Source organism: Anas platyrhynchos, chromosome 19 (assembly GCF_047663525.1).
Source record: "Anas platyrhynchos isolate ZD024472 breed Pekin duck chromosome 19, IASCAAS_PekinDuck_T2T, whole genome shotgun sequence".
Lineage (NCBI taxonomy): Eukaryota > Metazoa > Chordata > Aves > Anseriformes > Anatidae > Anas > Anas platyrhynchos.
In genome coordinates this window covers 12,591,904-12,611,738 of record NC_092605.1, presented here as the reverse complement: position 1 = coordinate 12,611,738, position 19,835 = coordinate 12,591,904, and the positions used below count along the sequence as shown (strand labels likewise).

Below are 19,835 nucleotides of genomic sequence, written 5' to 3'. Positions count from 1 at the left end.
AAACTAGTAGAATCATCCATGGATTTTCTATAACGAGCAAGGGCTCTATAGATTAAACTAACAGAAGCCTTTTCATTCACTTATAAGAACAAAGGAGTTGATCGTTTTGATCATTTGAAAACAACACGATCATAAATAACTACAGAATTGAATTACAATAAATAAAACCACCGCTTCTGCAAAGTAATCTGCGGTCTTTATTCTCTAGACTTTGTCACGGTTACAAAGACACTGCAGAAGAAAAGAGAGGTTTCACATTTTGTGCATCTCTCCGGCTACTTTGCTGCCAGAAGACATCCTTATTCTTCCTCTTCTATCTTCTTGCTGTGAAACTCCCGGCTCTTTACTCGGAGCTTGTTGACCTGAGACTCTGCAATGTCAGCCCGCTCCTCGGCTTCTTCCAGCTCGTGCTGGATCTTGCGGAATTTGGAGAGGTTGACATTGGACAGCTCCTCCTGTGTGGGGAGAGGGAGTTGATGGCAAGGAGCCTCAGGCAGGGGCTTCACTCCTCATGCACCTGGGCCTTGATGGTCTGTGGTGATTGTCCAGAGAAAGCACAGACCTCCTGTTTCCTATCTACCACTGCTGACCCAGAACCCTCTCAAAGATCTCCTCATCCTCCCGTATTCATGATTCCACTGTAACATCCACCCTCATACCCCTCTGCTGACCCATAAGCCTTCACACAGCCCTCCTTCTATTTCTATTATTCTTCTTGGAAAATGATTCTTGCTCCCATTCAAGTGATACTTACAGCCTCTTCAGCTTGTCTCTTGTAGGATTTCACCTTCATCTGCAGCTTGTCCACCAGATCCTGGAGCCTGAGAATATTCTTCCGGTCTTCCTCAGACTACAGTGGTTGGTAAGAAGGAAAGAGAGAGAGTTGGTTTTGCCAACACATAAAGTTAACAATTTCCATTGGGGGCGATGTGCTGTGTGGAGGCTGTGGCAGCATAAAGAGCCTTCTACCTTACCTGGTAGGTCAGCTCCTTCACCCTCCTCTCGTACTTGCGCACACCCTTCACAGCTTCAGCGCTGCGCTTCTGCTCAGCATCTACCTCCCCTTCCAGCTCCCGCACCTGCAATGAAAAATCTGTCTTTGGAGCTTCTCCGGTACCTCTCCAAGGGACATGCTCACTTGTGCACAAATACCAGCCCCACGCACCCTGGCCTCCAGCTTCTGGATTTGCTTCTTGCCTCCTTTCAGGGCCAGCTGCTCTGCCTCATCCAGACGGTGCTGCAGGTCCTTCACTGTCTGGTCCAGGTTCTTCTTCATTCTTTCCAGGTGAGCACTAGTGTCCTGCTCCTTCTTCAGCTCTTCTGCCATCATGGCCGCCTGGAGAAGAAAGAATCAAAGGCGTTGTGCAGCTGAAGACATTTTTTTTTTTTTTGGGGGGGGGGGGATAAATCCACCATCATCAGTGAAAGGAGACCCCAACTCACATCTGTGATGGCCTTCTTGGCCTTCTCTTCAGCATTGCGGGCTTCCTGGATGGTGTCTTCCATTTCACCCTGAATTTGGGCAATGTCTGTTTCCAGCTTCTTCTTGGTGTTGATCAGGCTGGTGTTCTGTTAATTCACAGAGCAGCTTAAATATATTATTTTTAGGAAAAAAAAAAAAAAAAACACAACAGAAACAAAAGAAAAAGAAAAACAAAAACATAACATTTTCACTTATTTTGTTTAGAGTTCTGTTATTGGTTTGTATGAAGGGTATCCATTGCTGATAGTAGTTATCAAAGACTGATGAAGCAATATTCTTATTCAAAAAATTAAAAGAGGCTTAATTTATTCCTTTTTCAATTTATACATTTATTCAACCCTTGGACTTGCCTGGGTGTGGAGGAGCTGAACTCTCTCACTTGCATCCATTAGTTCCTGCTCAGCCACTTTCCTTGACCTCTCTGTCTGCTCCAGGGCTGCCCGCAGTTCCTCAATCTCAGCCTGCAAGAGGTTTGCTCTACGCTCCACCATGGCCACCTGTTCCTTCAGGTCTTCCTGTGTCCTGAGAGCATCATCCAAATGTATCTGGGTATCCTGTGAGTGAGGAAATAGAAAGTAGGAGGTGTATTTTTCCTATTTTCCTATTTCCTATTCTTAGAAACATGGAATCATTTAGGTTGGAAAAGACATCTAAGGTCATCCACTGCAGCCTTTAACCTAGCACTGCTGAGTCCACCATGAAACCATGTCACTAAGCTACCCATCTACACGCTTTTTGAAAGCCTCCAGGGATGGTGACTCAACTGCTTCCCTGGGCAGTCTTCTCCAATGCCTCACAAACATTTCAGTGAAGAAATTTCTCCTAATATCCAACTTAAACCTCCCCTGACACAACTTGAGGTCATTTCCTCTTGTCTTACCACTTGGTGCTTGGGAGAAGAGTCCCACCCCCACCTTGCGATAGCCTCCTTAGGCTCCTATAGTAGTGCAATCAGGTCTCCCCTGAGTGTCCTTTTCTCCATGCTAAACAACCCCAGTTCCTGCAGCTGCTCCTCATAAAATTTGTTTTCTTGATCCTTCACCAGCTTTGCTGCCCTTCTTTGCATGTGCTCTGGCACCTCAGTGTCCTTCTTATAGTGAGGGGCCCAAAACTGAAGATGGTATTCAAGATGTGGCCTCATCAAAGCCAAGTTCAGAGGGTTAATCACTTCCCTAGTCCTGCTGGCCACATTATTTCTGATACAAGCCAAGATGCACTTGGCCTCCTTGGCCACCTGAGCATACTGCTGGCTCATATTCAGCTGGCTATCAACCAATACTGCTAGGTCCCTTTCCTCCAGGCAGCTTTCCAGCCACTCTTCCCTCAGTCTATAGTGTTGTATGGTGTTGTTGTACCCCAAGTACTGGACCCAGCACTTAGACTTGTTGAACTTCATACAGTTGGCCTTGGCCCATCAGTCCCACCTACCCAGATCCTTCTGCAGATACTTTCTGCCCTCGAGCAAATCAACACTCGCACCCAACTTGTTGCTGTCTGCGAACTTATTGAGGGTGCACTTGATCCCCTTGTCCAGATCATTGATAAAGGTACTGAAGAGAATTGGTCCCAGTACTGAGCCCTGGGGGATTCCATTAGGGACCAGCCTCCATCTGGGTTTAATTCCATTCACCACGACTCTTTAGGCCAGGTGACCCAGCCAGCTTTTAACCCAATGTAACGTACACACATCCAAGCCATGAGTAGCCATTTTCTCCAGGAGGATGCTTTGGGAAATGGTGTGAAAAGCCTTGCTGAAGTCTAGGTAGACCTCCTTTCTAGCTTAACCCTTCAGAAGAGTTTGTAGCCATCCATTGCAGCACTCCAGTCATGTGAACCATCCCACCATGTTTCTGTGATGACAAATGTTCTATTGTTTTCCTTCCTCACAATGGCTTACAAATCCTCCTGTTTCTTGGCCATACTGCATGCATTAGTGTAGATGTGCTTCAGTTGGGTTAGTCCTCCTGTCACATTTTTAGGGGAGAAGCCCTAATTCCCACATGACCATTCCCAGATACTTTTCTGATTTCTAACCCGACAGTGTCCTTTTAGTCTTTGCCGTGACTTGACTGTCCATCTCCTGCCTCAGCTGGGATGGCAGTGCGCTGGAGCTTGCTACCACACTGTCTCATAACCACTGTCATACCACCCCCAGGCTTGTCTGTCAAGTCTGTTTTTGTACCTTTACCTCTTCAAATCTAGTTTAAAGCCCTATCAACGAGCCCTGCTAAATCCTGACTAAAGATCCTTTTCCAAAGGGTTGGAGCCCAGGTATTGATTTGCTGGCTGTTCCTGTTCTTTGCCGCATTATTCCCTGCCTCTGGAGGGATAGAGGAAAATACCACCTGTGCTCCCGATCTTTAACCTCCTTAACAAGTTTTCCTAAGGCCCTGAAGTCTCTCTTGATTTCCTTCAGACTTCTTCTTGGAGCTTCATCACTGCCTACCTGCCTATTTTCACATAGTTGTAGAACTGATACTGTACCAGATATTTTTTAGCAATGTCAGAAAGAGGTGAATATATTTGGTATTGCCATACCTTGAGCACTCCCTGTGTGTTTCTCAGGTTCTTTTGTGCCTCTGCAGCCTGGCGGTTGGCATGGCTCAGCTGGATCTCCATTTCATTCAGGTCTCCCTCCATCTTCTTCTTCAGCCGCAGGGCTTCGTTCCTGCTCCTGATCTCAGCATCCAGGGTGCTTTGCATGGACTCCACAATTCTGAGGTGATTTCTCTTCAGCTGGTCGATTTCCTCATCTTTCTCTGCTATCTTCCTGTCAATCTCAGACTTGACCTGGTTGAGCTCCAGCTGGAGGCGCAGGATTTTCCCCTCTTCGTGTTCTAGAGAGGCCTGAATAACAAAGAAACTGAATTTTAAAATCCTTTTAAAATGCTTCTTCCTAAAGTTATCTTCCAAATTATGTCTAATAATGTCAAATTATGTCTAGTAAATATCTTCCAAATTATGTCTAAAGGAAAGGGGCTCCTTCACTGTGGATGATATACATACTGAGGCTAGATCTCCAGACCCAGTAGAAACAAAGAAGTGACGTTTGTTTGAAATTCCCAAGCTTTTATCATTCACACTGTTCCAAAGTACTCCAGTCTGGAAATCGGTGTTTATGGGCATGTACCTCAGCTTCCTCCAAGGCAGCCTGGATTTCAGATTTCTCTTGCTCAATCTGTTTCTTGACTTTCTCCAGCTCATGGATTGCCTTTCCTCCCTCTGCAATCTGCTCTGTGAGGTCAGAAATCTCCTCTGTAAGGAAGGGTGAAACAAGGCATGGTCAGACATAGGGCATAAAGGAGGGAAAAGACCATACCAGCCACACGAACATGACAGGTACCCTTGCAGACCTGTGGGCAAGGACCTTTGTGGAGTGGAGGACAGGCTGGCTTGTGAGAAAATCCAGCCAGCAGCAGAGAGCTAGGGACTTACGCTGCAAGTTCTTGTTCTCACGCTTCAGCGTTTCCAGGTGGTCCAGGGACTCCTCATAGGCATTCTTCATCTTAAACAGCTCCGTGCTGAGAGAGCGAGACTCCTTCTGGGAAGCTTCCAGCTCAGCCTGTGTTTCCTCGTACTTCTGCTTCCACTCTGCCAGGATCTGAGGAGCAACAGGGTGTGAGTATGGATGTGACAATTGTGAGGAGATGCCCTGCCCAGGAAGCACAGGGCCAGAGGCCAGAATACCTTGTCAAAGTTCTTCTGCTTCTTGTCCAGAGCTGCGCAGGCAGCATTTGATCGCTCCACGTCAATCATCAGGTCTTCCACCTCATTCTGCAGCCTCTGCTTTGTCTTTTCCAGGGAAGCACATTTGGCGTTGACAGCTTCAACGTGTTCCTCTGCATCCTGCAGGCGCTGTGCCAGTTTCTTCCTAGGAAGTGGTTAGCACATTTCCCAGTTAACAAAAAAAAAAAAAAAAAGAGTATATCTAACTTTTTTTTTTTTTTCTCAACAGCATGCTTTACCACTTCACAGTCTGTAGTCCAAATCCCTTGTCTTTTTTTTTTTTTTTTCCTAAACCATACCTGTTCTCATTCTGCAGTTCTCATTCTCGAGTTCTCTGATTTCTACACATTTTGTCCTTTTCATATTCCAACTCACATACATTACAAGATGCATTAGCCTTCCTCCTGTCATTCCACCCTAAGCACACCATTGACTTTCTTCCTGACAGTATTAGAGTGGTCTCCTCAAATTTCTGTTGTTACTTTCTGCCAGCCTTCCCTGCTTTCTCCACATACTTGGCCTCCTCCAGCTCCTCCGTTCGCTGAATAGCATCTGTCTCGTATTTAGTTCTCCATTGGGCCACTTCACTGTTGGCTTTGGACAGTGCACGTTGCAGTTCTCCCTTGGCTTCTTGCTCCTCCTCATATTGTTCCCTGAGCAAGTCACAGTCATGGCGAGCAGACTGCAAGGCGTGGGCCAGGGCACTCTTAGCCTGAGGTGACAAGAGTATTTTGACATTGAATGGAAAAGTCCTGATTGAAATGTTTTTGGACATTGGTTTATTCTTCTATATGAAACAACAGCAGTTCTGGGAAAAGGCCTGGAAATTTGCAAGAGGATTAATTAACAGCAGGGAACAGACAGCAAAGCTAGCATGGAAAGACTTGCCCTGCACTAGCTAAGTACGGTTTTCTCCCATGGTATTTTTGTAATCTCATAGGTGTCTGAAGTACCTCTTGGTCAGGAGGAATCCAATGGATAAAACAGAATTTGGAAAGCCTCCTCACCTTTATCTCTTCTTCTAAGTGCCTCTTGAGCTCCTCAATCTGTTGGGTGAATGCCTGCTTGCCTCTTGATAGCTGAGAAATTAGAGCATCTTTCTCCTCCACCTGGCGTGAATATTCACCTGGGAAAGTTTGCAGATACACCCGACTTTCATTGCCATTGATGATAGTGTGTGGGCAGTTGGGGCTTTAAGAAAAGATATTTAGCAGTGTTTACAGAAACTTATGATCTTATGACATAAACTTCTCACAGGACAGCATGTAATGGACAGGCCATATGTCCGGAAGGCTCATTTCTACATTAACTCCCTGTCATTGTTCATTTGCACACTAGAGATGTGAAAGTCTCACCTGATTCTGTCTGCAGACGAGCTCTTTGAGCATTGAGGTCATTTACCATGCGTTGATGTTCCTCTTCTTTTGTCTTAACCTCACTCAGTTGGTCTTCTAGTGTGCGGCACATCTTCTCCAGGTTTGCCTGCACATAAACATGGTACTGTATCACTGTTACTCTTAAAAAACAACAACAACCAAACCAAACCAAACAAACAAACAAAAGTCCAACACACACAAAGAAACCTACATCATCAAGATCTGAGAAGGATTCAAGGGATACAATGTGAAGAGTGTACTTTGAGCACATACCCTGATAGATCTGTATTATACCTTGGCTTTGGAGACAGACTCCATGTTACTGGCCAAGTCATCTATCTCCATCTTCAGCTCACTCTTCTCCTTCTCCAGCTTCTGCTTGACTCGTTGCAGGTTGTCGATCTGCTCCCCAAGCTCAGCTGTGCTGTCTGCGTGCTTCTTCCGCAGGGCAGCAGCTGTGGCTTCGTGCTGCAGCGTGGCCTCTTCGAGGTCACGGCGCATCTTCTGAAATTCTGACTCACGCTTCTTGTTCATCTCAATCTGAGCTGCCGTAGCCCCTCCGGCTTCTTCCAGGCGCTCGCTGATCTCCTCCAGCTCTCTGGAGAGGTCAGCACGGTGCTTCTCTGCTTTTGCCCGAGAGGTTCGCTCTGCCTCAATTTCCTCCTCCAGTTCCTCGATACGGGCCTGGGGAAAATGCAAGACCCTTCACACCCATGCCCTACTTGTATTGATGTCCTTCTGAAGGGCTGAAGGGAAGGAACAGAGGCTTGCCTGCAGCTCCTTGATCTTCTTCTGTAATTGCATGCCCAGGGCTTGCTCATCCTCAATTTTGCTCTGGATCTGGCTGATTTCAAAGTCTTTCCTTTGCACAAAGCATACAGAAACACAGTGTTAACATCCAAATAACACTACCTAATAAATGCACCTGACCTGCACTCAGGTGTTCCACAACTACACTTACTTCTTCAGTTTCTCATCCAGCTGCTGCTTATCATTTTCCAAATCCATTATGCTATCGTGGGCCAGCTTCAGGTCTCCCTCAAGTTTCCTCTTAGCCCTTTCAAGGTCCATGCGCAGTTTCTTCTCTTGCTCCAGGGACCCTTCCAGCTAAACACAATTCCATTAATGCCAGGCAGGTTGAACAACATACGTGTCCTGTCTTGCTGGAGGCACATGTGCTTACATCATCCACTTGCTGCTCCAGCTTGGTTTTTGCTTTGGTCAATGTATTGACTTTGTCCTCTTCGGCCTGCAGGTCGTCCAGTGTCTGCTGGTGGGCCTCTTGGAGGGCTTTCTTCTCTTTTGTCAGCTTGGCAATGGTCTCATCCAGGGATGCCATTTCCTCTGTGAGGTTTTTCACCTTTGATGAGAAGGAGCAAGTGTAATTAAAGCAAGTAGGTACAAGACTCCCATAATAGCACAGTATGACTTACTTCTTACTTGCCTCATACCTTGTTTTCGGTGGCATGTTTTTCCTTTTCAACCTTGGCCAAGGTTAACTCCAGGTCATCAATGTCTTTCTTCAGCTCTGAACATTCATCCTCCAGTTTCCTCTTCTTGGCAGTCAGCTCAGCATTAATTTCTTCCTCATCCTCGGCCCGTTCTGTCACCTCCTTAATTTTGGCTTCCAGCTGGATTTTAGTTTTGATGAGCTGATCACATCTTTCCTCAGCATCAGCCAAGCTATCTGCTTCCTTGTGGGGAGATACAAAATATTTTAATTTTATAAATTTATATAATTCTTTGAAGTTTATCTTTTATCTCAGTAAATTGACATCTAAATTCTATATCTGGATTTGCACTTCCACACAAACAGCTGATCTATTTTTTCAATTTATTTTCTTAGGGGGAATAAAGAAAAAAAATAATGCACATCTTCTCTTAGAAATAAGGGTTGTTTTGTTTAGTTCTTTCATAAAATGTCTAAAAGAATTGTGAGCTGTGAGGATACCTCCTTCCCTGACACACTTCATCTCTGTTTCTCCTTTTGTCAGTGGAACAAATTTACAGGCTTTTTTTCCTTTGTACTAGAAATAGTACAAAGCAGCTTCCTTTTTGTAATTTTCTTATGGTGGACCAAGTATTACATTGAGAGGTAAAGCTTTTATTATGTTCAGGATTAAAATGTCACAGAAAGAAGAATATCTCTTGTCTACATTCATTAAGCGTACTGCACATACTGTAGAGGCATACTTAGTTTCTAGACACTGTGCCTGTAGTTTTCAATGCTGATTTCAGCTTGCTCTCTATTGCTTCAGTCTTTGATATTTCATTAAAATAGCTTTGCAGTGACTAAGTTTAATTGACAGACAACTTTAAAAGTAAGACAATCAAAACCAGTGTTTATTTTTCTCATTTGGACTAAGAAAAAAATCCTCAGCTTTCCCACTTTCTAACTCAAAACCCAGATCACTGTGAAACTATGGGCAATGTGAATGTATTAGGTAATTTTAGTGATTTAAATGACTTAATTAGTAATTTTGGTTTTCTTTCTAAGATGGGTTTTGAATATCAAACACTGGTGGAATATATTTTTAAACGATACTTAATTTTTCTAGTTTTTGTTTGTTTGTTTGTTTGTTTTGTGTACATGAGGTTCATAGGATATTACTAATAACACAACTACCATATGGCATGTGATGAAAATCCAGGTTGCAGATGCAAATAACTACAGTACCCAGAAGTGAAAGGTTTTGCTTAGTCATCTGTTTTTGCTTACTCATCTTTCTTGTTCTGTGCTTTACTCAAGTCTAAAGAATACAGAGATATGAAGTGTCTACCCAGAGCTGCTTTAATTTTATTATACATACATATGCTCTTTAAATTTGGCATATGTGTTTTATATTTAAGGATTATAAACTAAAGCACTGAAGGATGGGCAGGGCTCAGAAAGCCTTTTCACTGGGAAGAGTACCTTTTCCAACATCTACCAATACCAGGCTGTTACTTTTCATTATCCCAGGGAATACTGAACTCTCCTGTACATAGTAAAACACCATAGAACAGCCCCAAGAGATTAGACTTCATTAGAAGATGAGCTTCATTAGGCTGAGAAGACATTTCTAGTCATATTTCCCACTTGAATGAATGAATGAATGAATAAACCATAGTTATCAAGAAGCTGATATATAATATTATAAGCATCAGTTTGGTAACTGATATCATAATATTACAAGCATTATAACTGATATTTATAATATTATAAGCATTATAATATTATAAACATCAGTTTGAACTCTAGATTGCATATCATGTCCAAAATGCATTCATGGTTTATGTCTTGGTGAAGGAGGTACAACCGGCAGGACTCACCTACACAGCTGTAGATTGTTTCTTCCTTATAAAGCAAGAGAACAGAGTTCTACCTAAAACTCCCTGCACTGGGTATCAAAGGGCTCACCAGGCTACTGCCAGACATTATTTTAAGCAGTTTCACAGTCAGTATGATGCACACCTCACTAAGTATCTGACATATAATCTTCTATAATCTGACCATCTGTTTGGGAAAGAGGAGCCTGAATGTACATAATCTTTTGCTGGGTGGAAATAAATGGAATAACTCACAGCTTGCACTTGGAGCTGCAGATCATTTTTCTCCTGAAGCAGAGACACCATTTTCTCCTCCAGCTCCTTCCTCTTTGCCTCAGATTTTGCAAGCTCTTCCTTGGTTTTCTCAAACTCCCCCTTCATGTTGGCCATCTCCTTTTCAGATTCTGCACTCTTCAGCAAGGGCTTGATCTTAAAGAACAGCTTCATCCAGGGCCAGTGCTTGACATTCATGAATGCACGAACGTTGTACTGGATGCAGAAGATGGACTCCCTGAAGCATAATGAAATTATACATTGATTATTTTCAGTGTGATGAATGGTGACGCTTTCCTCCAGAGGAAAATGACTCTAACTGAAGATGAGCAATGTCTACCTCCTCTCCACCATTCTCTGGTACTCCACTCTCATCAGGAAGCCCCTGCACCTGGCCTGTGTGCGAGTGATGAGCTGTGCCAGCTTCTCATCCCTCATTTCCTCCAGGAGCCCTAGCAGCCCAGCTTTGAAGAACACCTTGAGAAAGGGAATGTTGCAACACATCACTGCCAGGTAGAACTAGGCACAGGCACGTAGTGATTGAGTCAGGAAGAGTTTGTACCTTGGTGTGACCAAATTTGTACTGGGTGTGATCCACATCAATTGACCCCAGAAGTTTCTCAGAAGCCTTTTTGCTATCAATGAACTGTCCCTCTGGGATAGCGCTGGCATTAAGCACCTTGTACCTGTGAAAAGCAAAAAAGCAAGATAAAGCTGAGCTTCCCAATCAACACACAGTAGATACTGAATCCAACCATCTTATCAACAGTTATTTTGGAGAATGTAGTCCAACCTGAATAAATCTAAATGAATGAACCAACTATGTTTGTATTATGCTGAGAAGTGCAACACTCTCACCTCTGTTTAAAGTCTGCATAGAGGACTCTGCTGGGGAATCCCTTCCTGCAAATTCGTATCCCTTCCAGCACACCATTACAGCGCAGCTGGTGTAGTACTAGTTCATGTTCCATGGCACCTAGCAATTTAAAGCATAAATAAATACCAGTTTTCAGCATAGAAGCGAATGGCTGTGTCAGTGGAAAATCTGTTTCTGCTGGATTGCCTTACCTGGTGTTTTTGTTTCATTTGGTATGATGCAACGGACAAAATGGGGGTGAGTGCTCCGTAGATTGGTCATCAGTTTATTTAAGTTCTCCTGTGGGACCACAATATGGTATGTGTTTAAAGAAAATCTTCGGTTCTCACTACCAGGTTCCTTGAACTTGTCACTAAAAGGTCATGCACCTAACAATGGATATGCACTCAGCTGAAAATTCTCAGCTACATAATAATGGTAACACCTCAATCAAAGTTCCCCTCTAAACATTGAAAACCATCTGCCAAGATAAGATAAAATGTTGCTTTTGACACAATGAGAAACAGAGGTTGTCTACTTCATAGTTTTACCAAAAAAACTTCTTCTCTTTTCTTTTCTTGACTTAGAACTACAGTCTTTTCTGATGTAAAATTAATCTATTTCTGATTTTCAAAGATAAAAACATATCGAATTTTTACTTACCCGAAAAAGAGCTGAGACAGTCTGGAACGAAGAACCCTTTTTCTTGCCACCTTTCTTGCCACCACCACCACTAGCCTCTGATAAAGTGAAGATAACAATATTTTTTGGTTTTTGGACCATTCATGATTCTACAGTTTTGCATAACCACTGTGCACCAGAGTGTTGACATTTCAGATAACTGACCTGCTTCTCCACCAGCAGAGGCAAAAAGTAAGGCCAATGTCTTTACAGATGACTTCTGGTACAATCCAATGACAGTTTCATTCAGGGGGTCCTTGTTCTTTTCAAGCCAGCCAGAGATGTTGTAGTCCACTGTGCCAGCATAGTGCACAAGTGAAAAATGGGCCTCGGCCTTGCCTTTGCCAGGCTTGGGCTTCTGGAAGTTGTTGGACTTGCCCAGATGCTGGTCATAGAGCTTGTTCTTGAAAGAGGTGTCAGTTGCCTTGGGGAACATGCACTCCTCTTCCAGGATGGAGAAGATGCCCATGGGCTGGGAGAAACAGCAACAAAAAACAGAGTTAAATACAATTCTGCTTTCATAAAGAGACTAGAGTAAGGCATAGGAATTTTAGAAATGGATTTTTTTGTTGTTGTTGTTCTTTTGGACATACATTTTTACATGAAATATGAATTTGAAGTGTCTGAAAATAAAATTCTGATGGATAAAAAGGAGATTTTTATTTTTGCATTAAGCCTTTCTCACATTAACTTCATGTAGACAAAGGTGCCTAACTAAATTTAACCTTTGTTCAATAGATCAGTAGGTATTTCAGATGCTTCCTGAAATCTTATTTTTTATGAGGTATCTTTCTTCTCATTCTTGTACATAATGTTACTCAAAATAGTGCTGGCTCACAGCTATGTTTTTATTCAGCATTGTTAATCCAATACCATTTTTTTTATATGTACATCTCTGATTTTAATTACAAATTGCATTTCTGAAATCACAACATTAATATTGAGATCATAATCCTGATACTGAATATTGTGCCTGAGTATCTGAAAAGAGCTCTTTCATCTTTGCACATTAGAAAATACACCTGCAGAAAATCCTTGCCATCAGATTATGTGTGATCACATTTATTTTTCTATTTCCAGGCAGGTAAAACTACAGGTCATTTAAAAAAAAATTATATTAATGTACTTAAATGATAAGATGAATGCACCTCATTCATAACCTAATCAAGTCCTTAGAAATTACTTAGAAATCTGAACTAGAGCAAAAAAATGAGGTAAAAGCCTACAATTCTGCCACAAACAAGAAATAATATTTTAAACACAATGAACGTACTTTTTCAATGAGCTCAATACAAGCAGCCAAGTCCATCCCAAAGTCAATGAACTCCCACTCAATTCCTTCCTTCTTGTACTCCTCCTGCTCCAGCACGAACATGTGGTGGTTGAAGAACTGCTGCAGTTTCTCATTGGTGAAGTTGATGCACAGCTGCTCCAGGCTGTTGAACTGCTCAGTGCAAAGGTAAGATTTACTCATACTCAAGATGCAACAATCTCTGTAATGCTTTCTCCTGTGTACTCAATCCCACACAGGAATGCCCAGTGAAAGATTTTAAAAGATCCCATTCACTTTTTTTTTTTTTTTTTGGTTGTTCTTTTCTACCTGACTAATGTTTACATCTATCACTTATTTTTAAATCAAATTCCAAAATAATTTAGTAGTCTTATCCCTAACAAGGTTTTATGTACGTTTTCCCATTGCCCTAACAAAAAACATTAGATGTTACAAGTGTTTTCCAGCAGTGGCCTGTACTCAGGTTCTTTATCTAAAGTTTTATAAAAAATTGTGTGCCTGCTTTTTGTGCCTGCACTAAAGGCAGTCAATAATCTCTTCCTATTGGAATCACCCTATGGGTCTTCGGAAGCAAAGAGTATATATTGCCTTCTTTTTCCAAAGCCTTGGGATAAATCTGTGTGGGAGTGTGGGACTTAGGTCTAATTTTCTGTTTATACAATATGTGATATTGTATCATTGGTATCTTTATACAACTTGTCAGATGATTTTTTTCAATAATATGCTCAAGCTATTGAAAAACTACAGCATTTGTGGTAATTATATAAAAAGCAGTTATTTTCCCCCTTTATACTACAGAAAGCTATTACATGAAAAATCTTTGAAGATTGTACTTTTACTTGGTGTAAAATCAGTGACATATTCAGAAAAGGCAAGCATTTCCACACAACTGCAAATTTTCTGCTTTTGCAATATATTTTTTTTCACTTTTGCAATAAAAATATATATTTTCCACTTTTTCTGCAATAAAATATGAACCCATATTTGAAATTGTAAGTCAACGGCATGTTTTCAAAAAGAAACCAAAACCCCCCAAACCATAATTCCCTGCTTTATCTTGACCCCTAATTGCCTTTTGAAGACCTTACTATGATTTCTGTTTTCCTTACATCAAAGATCTCGAAGCCAGCAATGTCCAGGACACCAATGAAGTACTGTCTGGGCTGCTTCGTATCAAGCTGCTGGTTGATGCGAACAACCATCCATAAGAACATCTTCTCATAGACAGCTTTTGCTAGAGCACCCACTGCATTGTTCACCTAGAAGAAAGAAGAATGCAGCAGAAGAGGAGCATCTAGAGTAAGATAGTAAATCAAGCCAGAGGAACCCAGTCACCAGCTGTTTGTTACCTGCTGCACAGTTTGACCCTTGGTCACATATTCATTCCCAACTTTGACTCGGGGGTAGCACAGTGCCTTGAGCAAGTCTGCTGAGTTCAAACCCATCAGGTAGGCAGCCTTGTCAGCAACTATATGCAAAGAGAGAGAGAGAGAGAATGGCAGAGAAGTAATCAGTGAACAGTGGATGTTCTCTAAGAGCTAAGTGCAGAGGTGCAAATTCTAAAACTGCAATACTGCGGTAGCCTGAAGGGAAATTTAGAAGCATGATTACTATGGAAACTGAGATTATGTTTTTATAAAAGTGAATTTGAGCAATGTGCCTGACCACCACCTGCCAACTACTTTACTGTTTCTCTTCTTGACAGTTTTATATTTTATTAATACCTTCTGTGCCATCTGGCTCTGCCTGCTCCTCTCGCTGTTTCTGCTTGAACTTCAAGTTGCCATAGTGCATGACAGCCCCTGTCAGCTTGTAGATGGCAGTCTTTTCATCAGCAGTGAAACCCAGGATGTCAATGGCACTCTGGCAATGGATTCAGTGAATGTAAATGCCACATATATTAAACGTATCAAATCAATTAATAAAATTTCTATGTGTAACTTACATCAGTAGCAATCAACTCCTCTTGGTCGTTAATGCTGGGAACAGTGATCTCACCTTGACTAACAAATTGGTAGTCATATGGGTTGGTGGTAATGAGAAGCATGTCTGAAAGCAGAAAGAAGAAAGACACAGGCTTAGTGTTTTCAGCTAGGTAGTAGGGGGAACTGTTGCTCATCAATCATCCTCAAAAAGATATAATGATCCTTCCTACCAATCAGCTCTGGCTTCTTGTTGGACATGATCTGATAAAATATGTGGTAGCTTCTTTCTGCCTTGAGCTGGAAAGTGACTCTGGACTTCTCCAGCAGATCTAACAATGAAGGCAGGCAGAGTTAGGCACATGACAGCATGTGGAAGGAGGAATTTGGGAAGAGATGTGATCATGCCAGGAGATCACTTACAAGTTTCAATGTCAGCAGAAGCCAGTTTGCCTGTGGCCCCGAAGTGAATTCGAATGAATTTGCCCTTGAGAGGAAAATAAAAAATGTATGTTGAAATTTCACTAAGGCCACAAGCATGTAACCATACAGTCTCCATACAGTCTGTACAGAGTACAGGTTTTCAACTTAGAAGATCTGTGAATTTGTTGTCCCCTCTCAAACAAACAAACAAACAAACAAACAAAAACAAACAGAAACAGAACAAAACAAAACATAACACACATACAAGAACAGTGAAACTAAGAGACAGCTCTATGTTGGCAACAGTAAGATAAAGATCTGAGACAAGTTATTGTTATTCAGTTGATATCCTGATTGAAGAGGAGAAGGAAAACCACTAAAGTAGACATTTGTTAGCTCATTTATGCTTGAGCTTGAACAGATGTATATAGAGAAAGCCCAAATGCAGTGGATTCAGTCCTTAATGAGATAGGATGCAGTGAAGGTCAATTTTACTGGAATACGTGTATGTGTTAAAATGAGTTTTTGGATCCTGTAGAACAATGGAAGGCAGCTTTTCTTTTCTGAACCATGGGCACAGGGACAATGCAATAGAATGCAAAACTTAAAGCTGCAACTGTGAATTGGTATTGCAATTTCTTAAGAACATTCACAGCTTATCGAGTACAATTTACTAATGGCTTTCTGTAATTAAAAAGATCAAAAATATGTGTCATAGAGCAGTTAGGTTTGTTACAGGATGTCTGAAGATACTCTTGTCACTTTCCCTTCCCAGGCAGCTCATATCAAGGTCTGAACGGTTAAATTACTAGACCTGCCCAGTTCTATATCTAGCAAAGTCAGATTAATATTTTGTGGATTGGATACAGGCAAATTGTTTCCTGTGTGTTAGTCTCTTCCTTCCTCTTTCTCTCCCTTTCTTCCTTTCTTTGCATTACATAAATTTACACAGCTTTGTATCTATAGTCTGTATGACGGATACTAGGAGTTTATATATACATTTATAAATTCTAAATAACAAATACATTTACACATATTTAAATGATCCCTCTTTGTACATATTTGTTTGCTGTGCTACACTTCTACAGTTAAACAGTTAATTAGACAGTTAGATATTTTTTAGTCAAGCAAAATACGAGGAAAATATGACTTCAAGGAATAAAACTATCCTACTATGTCACTTCAGAAGTGACAGGTTCTGTTCGGACATTCTTGTTCATCAATAAATGTCAAAATCTCTTATCAAAAACTTACAAAGCGTGAGGAGTTGTCGTTCCTCACAGTCTTGGCATTACCAAAGGCCTCCAGCAAGGGGTTGGCGCTGATGATTTGATCCTCAAGTGTCCCCTACAATATGATAATCGTATATTTACAGTATTTAATTCACTCGGCAGTTATGGGCTGAGTCTTGAGTCTGTCTGTCCGAAGAGCTCACCTGCATTTTGCCAGGCTGCTCCTCCTTTTTCTTCTCCCCACTAGCTGCAATTGTTGCAAAGTATTGGATGACACGCTTTGTGTTCACAGTCTTCCCTGCACCAGATTCTCCACTGTCAAACCAGACAGAGAATCAGATAGTGTGTGGTCCCTGGGCATGGGGCAGCCCTGTGAGGACCCCAGCAAGGATCATACTTACGTGATCAGGATTGACTGATTCTCACGGTCTGTGAAAGAGGCAGAAAGAAGTAGACATTGCAAATGAAGAACAAAATAAGATTAAAAATTAATGCAATACATGTAAATTATACCCAGAAAAAGTATATATATATTTTAACTTCCTTTACTACTAATAGTTTTTTCAGTTTGCAAAATAATGCTTTCCTATGAACACTGAAAATCCTTGAACAGACTTGTTTTTTTCTTACTATACTGTTATGATCTTTTTTCTCCTGCATAAAGTAGAGTGAATGGTTTCCATTTTTATTTTGTTACTTCTGCTACACAGATTGTATTTAGAGCAAAAGCAGAATTTTCAAATAACATATGGAGTTCGTACCCTGTTCCCTTTCAACATTTCATTATAGGCATAACTATATTCTTTTCTCTATCTGCTCCATTCTGCTTATTGTTTTTCCTAATATGCTAACTACCTATGGCATTAAACCTCCTCTTTAGAAATCCTGATGTAAAACGACTGTTTAAATATGCAGTGATTAATACTATGTCTGAAATAAAAAATAAAAAAAAAAATAAACACACACACACACAAAAAAACAACAACAACAAAAACAGACGTGTTAATAGAAATCAGTATATTTATCGGGAAAATTTTCTGCTTACATTTAAACATCTTTTAAGTAGAATAACTTTGAGAACCACTCACCAGTCAGCATGAACTGATAGGCATTGTCAGAGATGGAGAAGATGTGTGGAGGGGCCTCCTGGCGCTTTTTGCCTCGGTAGGCCAACACCACCTCCGGGTTGTACACTGGCAGCCACTTGTAGGGGTTGACAGTGACACAGAAGAGACCCGAGTAGGTCTAAGAGGAAGGGAGACAGAACGTTGGTTTCTGCTCAGCTTGGCACAGCAGGCCTTCCAGCTACCCAAAGGAAGAGAGCTGCTGGTACTTACATAGATCATCCAGGCTGCATAACGCTCTTTGAGGTTGTACAGCACAGCGGGTTCATGGAGGTGGGTCATCATGGCCATGTCCTCAATTTTGTCATACTTGGGAGGGTTCATGGAGAAGATTTGATCTTCCTTCACGGTCAGAGTCTGCCAAGGAAATGAAAGATCAGTGTATGTCAGCTTACAGCCCACAGTGGGAATCAAATGGTGTCTTTCAGCCTTGTTTTTCACTCACCTCTCCACCTTCAGTCTTGACAGTGACCTTTCCTGATTCTTTGCTCTGGATTGTCCCTTTCACAAAGGATTCCTTTGGATGTACCACAAAGACAGATGATTTGGCATCAAAAGGCTTGTTCTGAGCTTCAATTCTTTCCTTCTCTGACTTTCGCAGATAGGGAGCTGCCTCCCCAAAGATGGCCATCTCAGAATCTGAAGACATGGTTGATCGTTATGGAGGGGCTTGTCAGCAGAAAACACTATGAAAGAGCAGATATATTGTCCAAATGAGTCAACAATTTTTGTTGCCCTTTGGTTTATTGGAAAACTTACAGAGCATTATAGAAGGGTTTGCCTGAGAAGAATCTCAGGCAGTTCTCTGGTCTATCTTTTTGTTCAATACACATCAAATCAAGTTACTCAGAGGCTTTTCTGGTGAAGTTTTGATTATCTCCAGGGATGGAGATTCCTTAGTCTCTCTGGATACCCATTTAATATTTGACCACCTTGATGGTGACTTTTTTTTCCAAATACCTGGTCAGAAGTCCTATTGCTACAACATGTGTTTGTTGCCCCTCATCCCTTCACTCTGCACATTCAAGAAGAGCTTGTTTCTTTTTCCTGTATAACCTCAGTTTGTTGAAGAGGACAATAAGAGTCTTTATTTACACGTCCAGAGTAGACAAACCTCAGTCCTTCAGCTTATCTTGAAGGACCCTAGAGAATAGCATGAAGCTGTACTGGGGCAAGTTCAGGTTGGATATTAGCAAAAGGTTCTCACCAAGAGGGTGGTCAGGCACTGGAACTGGCTCCCCATGGCAGGAAGCCCCAATCCAGTAAGTTAAAATACTGCATCACCAATTATTTCCTTGTATGCCAATTGTTTCTGGGAATAATTATACCAAAAATTTATCAGCCTCAGTTCAAGAATTTACAAATCAAGGATGAATATCTAAATGCAGTACTGAGTTCCCAATTAAACATTGCATGTCTAGTAATAGAAAGCACCTGAGTTCCTAGGAAGTTGAACAGACAGGAAAGTTGTTTAGATGTCATGCTAGGACTTTTAGTTACCTAAATGAACCAATCAAATGTCATAACTTCACACAGTTCCTAGTAGCATGCAGAGCCTCCATTTTACTCAATTTATTTTCAGAGGAATAGAAGGACATCTCTTTGTTTGTTTGTTTGTTTTTTAAGTATGTGAGTTGTTTTTTACATTTTTACAAGTTTCCTAACATAAGAGTCACATGCAGATTATAACCCTGTAGTATAGGCTGATAGGTATTTTCTTAGCAATTTCCGACCAATATACACTGTATATCCTATACAGTAATACACATAGTTTATTGCAAATTTGTAAGATTTTGCAATCAGCTGTTCTGTCAGCTCCCTTTATCTAACTGGACTTCCTGCCAGAACAGATCATTTACTTAACTGATCCATAATTAAACATGAGAAATCCCCAAGAAGCATTTCCCAGCATGGCATCAGTGGCTACTGAATTCAAGCAAAGACACTTTGGAAGGCTTGCTTGTTATGAGCAGCCTACCCAACCTTAAGCATGCTGTATTTATCATAACAGAGCAATGTCCAGGAAAACAGGGCATATTGCAATTGCCTACACAATTGTACAGAAATCTGCCACCACAAAATAACAATTCTAAAGTAATATGCCACCTTTTCATATGTCACTTAAATATGTGTAAATTA

At 41.4% G+C, this 19,835-nt stretch overlaps 1 protein-coding gene across 1 annotated transcript; it reads right to left on the bottom strand.

Annotated features, from left to right (window-relative positions):
- Positions 1-284: 284 nt before the first annotated feature.
- LOC113840831 (myosin heavy chain, skeletal muscle, adult-like) lies at positions 285-18,360 on the bottom strand. Its single transcript, XM_072025816.1, has 38 exons — positions 18,142-18,360; positions 17,910-18,053; positions 17,661-17,817; positions 16,974-17,001; positions 16,776-16,887; positions 16,595-16,687; positions 15,341-15,404; positions 15,151-15,249; positions 14,941-15,044; positions 14,720-14,858; positions 14,345-14,463; positions 14,105-14,254; positions 12,978-13,148; positions 11,870-12,176; positions 11,687-11,763; positions 11,236-11,323; positions 11,026-11,143; positions 10,730-10,853; positions 10,508-10,644; positions 10,150-10,405; positions 8,037-8,279; positions 7,769-7,945; positions 7,547-7,692; positions 7,357-7,447; positions 6,880-7,269; positions 6,565-6,691; positions 6,217-6,335; positions 5,725-5,921; positions 5,171-5,354; positions 4,919-5,084; positions 4,614-4,738; positions 4,022-4,330; positions 1,834-2,037; positions 1,444-1,569; positions 1,166-1,336; positions 975-1,079; positions 755-850; positions 285-455 (listed from the first exon to the last, which is right to left on the bottom strand). Exons 1-38 carry the CDS (start codon positions 18,343-18,345, stop codon positions 300-302), a joined length of 5,823 nt encoding a protein of 1,940 aa, XP_071881917.1. The 5' UTR covers positions 18,346-18,360; the 3' UTR covers positions 285-299.
- Between the last annotated feature and the right edge of the window lie 1,475 nt (positions 18,361-19,835).